The sequence below is a fragment of the Coenobita brevimanus genome, chromosome 73, assembly GCF_032717465.1.
Source record: "Coenobita brevimanus isolate Jiangsu-jjx chromosome 73, ASM3271746v2, whole genome shotgun sequence".
Lineage (NCBI taxonomy): Eukaryota > Metazoa > Arthropoda > Malacostraca > Decapoda > Coenobitidae > Coenobita > Coenobita brevimanus.
The window spans coordinates 20,141,099-20,151,269 of NC_137026.1; the positions used below are offsets into that span (position 1 = coordinate 20,141,099).

A 10,171-nucleotide genomic window follows, 5' to 3' on the forward strand; every position below is an offset into this window, starting at 1 on the left:
GAAATGTGTTAAATAGGACTGGCTCTTAACGTTTCTGCGTATATATATGTCTTGATGGACAAAGGCACTGCCTCTGCTTAGATGTTTGATTGAGGCAGGTTCTTCCACCTTAACCCTAGGAGAAGAATGGTGGAAATTCATGATTATCATCCTTAATCTGTTTTGTCACTAGTAAATGGAATGGCTTCAAAACTGTTAATCGTGTGCAAAGTGAGACGGTTTACAGTCCACACATCCATTCCCTGTCACCCTAAATTCTTGGTTCTACCTTGAAATCAAAACTATCCACAAAATTTTAGTTATATTTCCTGGATCTGCTTCCTGTACGGCTATGGAACAGAGCCATTCTGTCGGTTTAATATATTATTGTCCCACTGACCAATTTATTGCCCATTGGAAGAGCATGGCCCGAGGGCAAGGCTACTTAATTCAGCTGTTATAGACTCGAGTTACCACCTGCCTGCCTCGTGCCTCACTCTGGGTTGAGATATGAACCGTAAGTACCCCACAGTTGCAAACCCTTATAGGTCAAATCCAGTTGTAATGCCTTAGCTCAATAGACAATGTAATAAATATGAAAAAGATAAAAACTCTTTTCTAATTAAAAAAAAAAAAAAAACTATGAAATTTGAATAATCAGTCTTACCTCTCAGCAACTTTCGATCTGTCCTTTGCGTCGGAGCGTTCAAACCAAACATGTGAGGAGGCTTGGCTCACGGGCTTCAGAAGAAAGCCCATAAACCCACCGTGAATCTGTCCAACCTGTAAAGGAATGAGCTACATATGATAGGCCTGGTACTTTATCCAAGAAGTCCTGTTTCCGGTTCCCACATATTCATTTCTTGTGGGATAGATGATGATGATGGTGATGACAGAACCTTTCACAAGGAATGAGGTTAGCTAGGAGTAAACCATCATCATCACCATCATCATCATTGTCATCATTATCATCATCATCATCAAAGGCAACACAAGGAAAAGGAAACAGCATCCTGCCTACTGGTTCTTTCGTGAGTCAGTGTTACAAAGATTACAAGTATCGTACTTACTGTTATGAGTTGATAACGTTAACAAAGTAGCAAGCCCTCCCTTTGCACATAAAAAATTCTAGCTGATGCCGGCAGGAAATGGGGAAAAAAAAAAAAAAAACTGCTAAAAAGAGAATGTTAAAATTCCCAAGTAAATAATGGAACACCTCACTTTACCCTGACTTGTTCTGCTGCTGTATTCTCATGATATAACAGGGAAGAATAATTCATTTTTATTCTTTTTATTACTCAGGCTATGAAACTCGTTGCCTGGAGATTAGAAGTTCGATAGTTATTCAAGCGTGTTTTAAATGCTACTACTGCCTTACTGTCTCATTCAAGACAATTTGTTGCATAAGGTTACAACTCCAAGTAAAGAAGAAATAGTTCGTATTACGTAGCTGAAAACGTTTGTTAATAATTTTATAACTGTCATCTCTAGTGTAACTCGACCGGCCTATTGCGAAACGCTCAACAACTGCCATTTTATAATGACCTTTAATAATCCAGATTTGTATAAAAGATAATACTTGTTTATCTGTCTGTCCGTCAATATAGAAATTGTGAGGGATGCACACAGAACTCTCTAAACAGCTCTAAAGGATGTATCTGATTTTACGACGAATTTAAATATGTACAGTCAGAGAAACAGGTATCTTCCCATTTCTGTCTGAAGAAAGTTTACAACTGACGAAACACAACGAAAATATTGTCTCTGTTAATGCTCGCCTCAGTTGGTTCGACTTTTCTACTATCAGTTCGTCAGACTTAAGGAAAATAACTGTGTCTTTGCCTATACACTACAGTTGCTAAAGTGGAACCCCTGATGGCCAAGATTATAACTAATTAGAAATAATCAAATCATCATGGTGGAAACATGGTAGCTAATTATCGTAGACATTTTTTTTCTACAGCCATATCATTATTAGCTACAGTACAATGGGTCAGATGGGTGGAGGGATTGGTGGAGTGGGCAGTGTTGCGTGGATGGATGGGTGAGGAGGGGTAGGGTGGATGGGGGTGTGTGGGGTGGGACAGGGTGCATGGGGTGTGAGGGCAGGGTTGGGTGGGTGTGGTGGCGCAATGTAGCTGAGTAAGTAGGTGGGCAGGATGAGTGGGTGATTGTAGGTGAGTGAATGGACAGAGTGGGTGGGTGGGTAGGAGAGCAGGGTGGGTGGGAAGGGTTGAAGAGCAGGATGGTACTGAGAAGTCCATGGGGAATACATCGTCGGGGAAATGGGCTAGAAAAGGAACATTGGTTCACTGGGTAAAATGGGACCCCGGGATCTCCCAGAGGGGGAGTGGCCATGCAGGGGTCCCAGACAATGTCAGAATAAACGATTTTTTTTTTTTTTTTTTTTGGCGAACGCCGGGTGCCCCTGTTAGTCTTACATACTTGAATAACATGTCCTCGTAGTCTCACATTTGAAAAATTAAACAAATTTAGCTTTTCTGTGGTCATCAGATAGATTCTTTCTCAATCGAGGGATCATCTGGTCTTTGTTCAGCATCTTATTCCATTAAAACGACCAAAATTGAGCACAATACTCAAGATGTGGGCGCACCAGTGGAATGTATAAGGTCAAGATGGTATTTTCTCACATGTATTCAAATGATCTGCTTATGAACCAACTAATTTTTCAGTATTTCTTACTGCCTCTGTACACTGCAGACTTGATTTTAAATAACGTTATGATGAAATTGCTAACTACATTCTTCGCTTACATTAGTGAGAATAATTCATAGTGTAATTAACTTCATTTTATTTACAGTACTAACGATTTTGCATTTGCCAATACGATAAGCCATTTGTATTTATCCTAACTAAAGAAATTTATGAAGATATTTCTTTACAACATTACATGTCCTAGTTTGGGTATATCTACAGTGTTGACATCGTAGTATCAGGACGTTTGGATATTTTACACAAGAGTCTTCTCAGTATGTTTGATACAAATAATAGATGGAATAGAACCCATAACTGAACCTTACTGTACCGCAGCTACAACATCCAGTCTTTTGTAAGCCAGTGTTTCATCTATCCCAGTACATGTCACTGAAGCCACAGATTTTTAGCTTCCCTAGAATTCTGTGGGGAAATTTTACAAATGCTTACTGGAACCCGAGATAATTACGCCAATGGATCTCCTTTTATTATGTATCAAAATACTGAAAACGTCAGGGAGAGTGGTAAAACATGGCCTGAATATTTGAAAACTTTGTTCTAAATCAGCGTTTCTTAACCCCCAGGCGGTGCTGAAATCAATTTCTGGGAGTGCTGGGAAATGCTGCATTATTGTTTTGTTTTTTTCTTATTGGTTTTGCTTAATTGGCAACCTTGATGTTTTATATTTGGAAAATGTAGAAAATAAACTGTCAAGCCGCAATTCACTTTACATTTTCCTTGTAGTAATGTAGTAACTGTAGCAGTGTTGCAACTGTAGTCCCAAAAGTCAGAGAGATGAAAAGGGGTGCTGGACTGTGAGGCCTTACTACAGGGGGTGCTGAGGTCAGAAAGGTTAAGAAACGCTATTCTAATTGTTTAACGACTTCAGTTATGATTCCAACGGCTTGCATACTACTGATGTTAAACTAATTGGATTGTTATATCCGGGTTGTGATATACTAACCTTTCCGGTAGTGGAATTACATCTGCAACTTCCAGTCATGTGGTGCATGGCCACTCCTTGCCGATATATTGAAAATTTGAGCTAAAGGCTTTGATATTTCGTTCTTTGCTTCCGTTAAAAATCTTAAGGATATCTTACTTGGCCTTAGTGCTTTGTTAATATTTCTTTTGTTGATCGCACATACTACATCTCTCATTGGTCCTAATGTCGCTAATTTTATTATATTCCTTTATATATGGAATATTAAGAAAAGATGCATGAATTTTCTATCATAATTATCGCTACAAAGAAAGTGTTGCGAATCTAGCCGTCTCTGCTTCATTAATCTCACATAAAAGATGGAGAAAAGAAGGATCCAGCAAAAATTAAATAGAAACATGTAATTATTTAAACTTACAGAATGAAATGGCCCACATAATTATCATTAAAAAATTCCAATTTTAGTTTTGCACCAAAAGGACAGGAAAAGTGACCCAAAGTATTATGCATGAAGTGTAGAGGATTCAATTATATTTTTCTTAATATAATGCATCACCATAACTCACTTTCTCACATAAGTCAAAGGGATGAACAGGACGACCAAATCGCAAATAGATTGCATTAAAGTAGTAGTAGTAGTAGTTGTAGTAGTACTAGTAGTAGTAGTAGTACAAGTAGTTGTAGTAGTAGTAGTAGTAGTAGTAGTAGTAGTAGTAGTAGTAGTAGTAGTAGTAGTAGTAGTAGTAGTAGTAGTAGTAGGTGTTGTTGTTGTTGTTGTTGTTGTTATACCCCAGGTTCATTAGATACGTGAACCCAATGGAGTACTATCCCGCTTTTGGAGAAGGCGGTTGAGGAATGTTTGTTTACTCAGGCAATTTCAGTGCCTGGTTGTATCGGTGCCACCATGTGAAGGCGTCCCTCTCCAGCAGCAGGACACTCAAGTATCAAATGTACATCCGACTGTATTCCTAATCACTCATCATTCAAGCCCTAGATATTCTCATCCAACTTACAGCCAGAGCATAACCTAAATCACACATTAAATATGAGGTGGTCGAGACCGAACAAGAACAGAAACGCCTGGACGTCTTCTAGTTAGGGTCTTCATGCAGAAAGTGGAATAAGATAACAGACAGACCGATAGAACGTTAAGAGATAGAACTGTACTGAACTGAACCTCCTAATTAACATACCGTAACAGTTGTGTAATATACGGTATTCTTTGGCAATCTATATTTATCAGTGGTAATCTACGGTAATCTATACTAACATCTACAGCTACCTGCAGTAATCTACACTAATCATCGCTAAACTGTAGTAAGCTGCGGTTATCTGGGGGTAATCTGTGGTAATAAACGGTACTGTATAGTAATCTTGTATGTAACCAGAAATAATCAGTCTAATGGGGATGTGCGGTCAGTGATTTAACTCCGTTTGCCACTAACTTGACGTCATACTATTTTTATTTTTGCGCTCTCCATATGAAACTTCTTCACACTAGAGTTATACATTCAGTCCTCATTAACCAGGTCAGTACGAGAGATCCCTCCTAACTCGAAAAAATTTGTTCGGTGGTAATATGAATAAAGGAAGCACCTTTAGGCTTGAAGTTAATTTTTTAGCGTTTGTCCATTTATTCCAAGCGTGACGTGTCATTATACAGCTATCGAATCCTGTGGGGATGAGTGATTAGCAATTTTACTACTATTTTCGTTAATCATCTCCTGGTTATTATGTTCAGTTTCAGGGTGATTTCTCATACCGGAGGATTTAAAGATAATCTCCATTAATCCGTGAACGACTAAGTTACACTCCAACGCTGAATATAATTGTATAAGAATAACCTGGGGATGACATCAGTGAGTTACATTTGCTCAGCCTGCATAACACATTACATTACACCCTGAGGCCAGACAAATAATATCTTCATAATTATCATGTTTCAGATATCATCATCAGGATATAGCCTACCTTCTACTTACCAAGTCGTAAGAGTTGTGTGTGCACAGTATTAGGGAGTCAATTGGCGATGTGTGGTTAGCGACAGCAATGCCATTCTCTGGAGCATTTTCCGCGTTGTGGAAGGTGGCCACGAGAGAGAACGACCCGGCTAAAACGCTAGAGCAGAAGACTAGTACCTTTTTGTAGAGCCAGCGCTTGAAACGTCCACTGGGAAAACACGATACGAATAACATACAGACCCACAACAGTACAGTGCCGAGCAGTAATATGATAACTCGCAGCGGGAATAGGAGGAAGTAGCGCACGAGGAACCCAGCCACCCAGCACACGGTCAGTTGTATTGAAACGAATTCATAAGAGCGACTGTTGGTTCGCGAGAGGAGGTTCCACACTGGTAGCTCCTCCGGCACAAAATATTTAAGAACGTTGTCCTCCACAATTGCCGACATGCCAGCTGTCATATAGCCCAAAACATCGTCTAAGTGGAAGCCTCTGTTGTCCTCATGTACACCCGGGGCTTGGGGATGTTCCATCGATAATGCCAGCTCGTCAACATCTTCCGTGGAACTGTCGACCTCCTCAGGGTCCGACTGGGGTCTATGGAGCTGAACACACACCTGCCCGAAGGCAAATAATCGTAGGATGAAGTTGATGTAGCGTCGATGTAGGCCAAAATGGTCAAGGGTCGTAGCATGTAGAAACAGTACTATAAAAACAGAACTGTATAACCAAGCCAAGATGTTCCATAATATTTCCATTGTTTATATTATTCACTGGTAACGATGCAGAAATAGTTATGCCTCGTTTACAGTCGCTTCATGATTCACTTGCTGATGAATGAACATTTATTCATTGTTTTAAACACGTGGTTCTCATTAAAAGTAGTTTCATTTAAAGTTCGTTCATTATTTAATTACTAATGGATTCATTTAAAGTTGTCCATAATTCAGTATGATGTTGCTTTAAACTCAAGATTCATTTGTGTACTTTTAAATCATCAATCTTGACCAGGAATCAGGTCTTACTGAAAGTCGTTTCTTTTTTTAAACCAGCATTTTGCCTCTACACGTCAAGGACTCACTAAGGATTGACTTCATAGTACATTTTTCATCTAAACCACACAGACAAAACAGTCATTAAATCAGTATATATTTTCTCCTTGTCACATAAGATCAGCAGACAACACATCCACTGGAACTAAGATGCACAGACGACTTCCCAAATGGGACACAACAAACCTAGAAAAGAAGGAAAAACATATATTACAATTATGATCAAACAAATTCTCAGACAATAATTATTCAGAAATCAATAATTATTATACTGACTGTAATAGGTACGCAAATGTATAACCAACAACCTGAGGAATCTATGAAATAACTAACACTGGTGAGCAGTCACAATAAAATACCAAGAGTGTCTACAGACTGTAGAAGTTAGTGGTGACTGCATCTAGTTAATCTCTTCTGTCTGAGGACGTCTCTCACATACTTAATAAAATTGTGCGGTGTTAGACACAATAAATAATCCCCAGCTAACAGGGTACCTTTGTATACCCTATGAACTACATTTTTGATGCGGTAAACGTGAATCTGCTTGTATGTGCCAGAGGTGGGACGTGGTTGAAGCCATTGCCTGGGACAGTTGATATTCGTTACGTTGTGACTGGTTGCTAATGTACTATACAGTCAGAGACAATAGATGGTGTACCATTCCACTACATATATTTTGCACTTACCTCGTGTCCACCTTTTTCTTCCTTGACACATCTAATCAGGGACTCACCTGTTTGCAAAGAAGCATACTGATTTCCACTAAGAGTAGTTTAGCAATATTGGATGCAGAGGAAAGTGACACTCAGAAAAGGTAAAATGCGGTAAACTTCTGGCCCAATATATATATATATATATATATATATATATATATATATATATATATATATATATATATATATATATATATATATATATATAATCTCATCAGCCGTTTGAGTGTCCACTGCAGGACCGGCCTATCCCAACCGAAGTGGGGACGATACAGCCAATGTATCTCTACCAAATGGCTTAGGCTGTCTAGTAGAGATTGTATGTAGGGTGAGAAGTGCTTGTAAGTGTAACTGTAGTGTTGGAGTGGCTTTGGATGTGTGTGTAGTCTGTGAACCAAGTGTAATCGGCCCGTGCAAGCCGACTGGGTGCAAGCATACTTTATAGTATGCGACACTGGTTCAACCACAGCACCCCTTGTGTCCGCCAATGCAGTATGTGGCCAGAAGAACGCTCCCAAAGTTTATTACCCCGGCGGGGCGCGAACCCTCGTTCTTCAGTGTACGAAAACGCACACTTTACCACTCTACACAGAGGCTCCGTATATAGACAGATAGATAGATAGATATCGATAGATAGATAGACAGATAGATAGATATAGATATAGATATTTATGGATTTGTATAATATATATTTATTTATATACATATATGTCTATCTATCTACCTTCATATCTATATATCAATCTATCTATCTATCTATCTATCTATCTATATATATATCTATATATATATATATATATATATATATATATATATATATATATATATATATATATATATATATATATATATATGCTGATATTCACAAGGAAAAGGAAACACGCTATATCCCGAGCGCTTTCGTGTATTGACATCTTCAGGGAAGGGCAAAATCCCTGTGGATATCAGTATATCTTTGAATGACGTGTTATTAAGTGATTTAATTGCACATATACATAGATATGTATATATATATATATACACACACACACACACACACACATATATATATATATATATATATATATATATATATATATATATATATATATATATATATATATATATATATATATATATATATATATATATTCAACAATAGAAGACATTAGGAAGACGGTTATTTTGAGTAAGGGAAATTTGTCAGCACATAATTCTTCGAAAAGAAGAAACAGTAGTAGGTGTGAGATTTGATGTTAACACCTCCAGTGTAATGATTATTTTTTATGTTTATGTTCCATTCTTGTTACTACCAAACATTACAATCTGCTGAGCAGAGTTCCTTGTAAAAAATAATTTATGAAAATTTTATTTTACGCTGCATAATAACGTCTGATGGCAGAAATATTGCCATTTAAAAAAGGTCATTATGATGAGGCTGTTATATAGTTATTGAAAAATTGTTGAGACAGCGTGCACAGGTTCAAAGAATGAGCAAACATTGGTTGACATACAAAATCTGTGATGGTGAGATCGAACGTAATGCTGAAGCCAGATTTTTTTTTTCTTTTACAATCGCCATCGCTGATCGAGATATGATGTTGTGTGTGTATGTGTGTGTGTGTGTATGTGTATGTGTGTGTGTGTGTGTGTGTGTGTGTGTGTGTGTGTGTGTGTGTGTGTGTGTGAGAGAGAGAGAGAGAGAGAGAGAGAGAGAGAGAGAGAATATGCTTGTATTTGTGTGTGCGGGGTGGGGGATGCATTAAGTGGGTGGGTGGGTGTGAATTTCAACAAAATAACTCAGTTTTGTTCCGATTCTCACCAAACTTTATTTATTTATTTTCTTTTGAACATTAGGTCACAGGTCACGGTCGCAGAACTTGGCCAAATACTTCGTAGTGACCTAACAACACTTTTGTCCAATTCACACCCCACTTGAGGATGGGCTGGAGGATTAAAAAAAAAAATGACGTAATTATTTTTATTAGAACATTCAGGCAAAGGTCAGGGTCACACGGCAAGGTCTAAGTTCAGCCCGTGTTTGCTATTGTTGACAAAATAAAGCAAACAGTATTCATCTCAGTTTAACTACACTTGGTGGAATAGCTAAGAGCCAACAAAGGAGGAAGACGATTGTTTCTTAGAAAAGTAGGTGAAAAGCCAAGGTCAAGATCACTTAAACATTTTTTTTTTTTTTTTTAGTTTAGACCCAACTTTGTGTGGCGGGTTTGATGATAAGGCAGGAATAAGAGGATTCTATTTTGAGAACCATCAGTCAAAAGTCAACATCACAGAGAAAGATTAAAAGCCAAGGCCACAGAGCAAAGTTAGCTCAAGCAGTTTTGATCTGATCTGAGGCAAAGTTGGTGGAAGTGGTGGAAGGGTTAAGAGTCTGGCATTATCCAAGGGATTTAGTTCTGAGGAGAGTCAGTCAAAGGTCAAGGTCAGGGGTCATGGTCAAAGTTCATCGACTTGTGTTTCGGTGTGTGAACAAAATAACTTTTAAAAACTGATCTAATCTGGATCAAACATGATGGAAAAGTTCGCCCCGTGTGCCTGTAATTTAAATAATTAAAACTTTGATTTGATTTACATCAAACTTGAATAAGTTGATGATCACTTAAGGGTTAGTTTGTTTTTGAAAACAATAGATCGACGGTCAGGGTTACAAGGCAAGGTCAAGTTAAACAGGTTTCATCTGATGTAGATTAAACTTTAAGGAAGCGTTCAGGTTAAAACAAGAATAGAGATTCGATTTTGATGACAGTTAGTCAAAGATCAGGGCAAAGGTAAAAACTATTAAGGTCACTGGGCAAAGCCATCTAAAA

At 38.1% G+C, this 10,171-nt stretch overlaps 1 protein-coding gene across 1 annotated transcript in view; it reads right to left on the minus strand.

Annotated features, from left to right (window-relative positions):
* LOC145407499 (glycerol-3-phosphate acyltransferase 4-like) overlaps positions 1 to 6,357 on the minus strand; it is a 35,494-nt gene extending 29,137 nt beyond the window's left edge. Inside the window, exons 1-2 of the mRNA XM_080278427.1 lie at positions 5,620 to 6,357; positions 647 to 762 (exon numbers count right to left, since the gene is read on the minus strand). Of these exons, the coding sequence (XP_080134553.1) occupies positions 647 to 762; positions 5,620 to 6,357 (854 nt within the window). The remainder of the gene's footprint in view (positions 1 to 646; positions 763 to 5,619) is intronic.
* Positions 6,358 to 10,171: the final 3,814 nt, after the last annotated feature.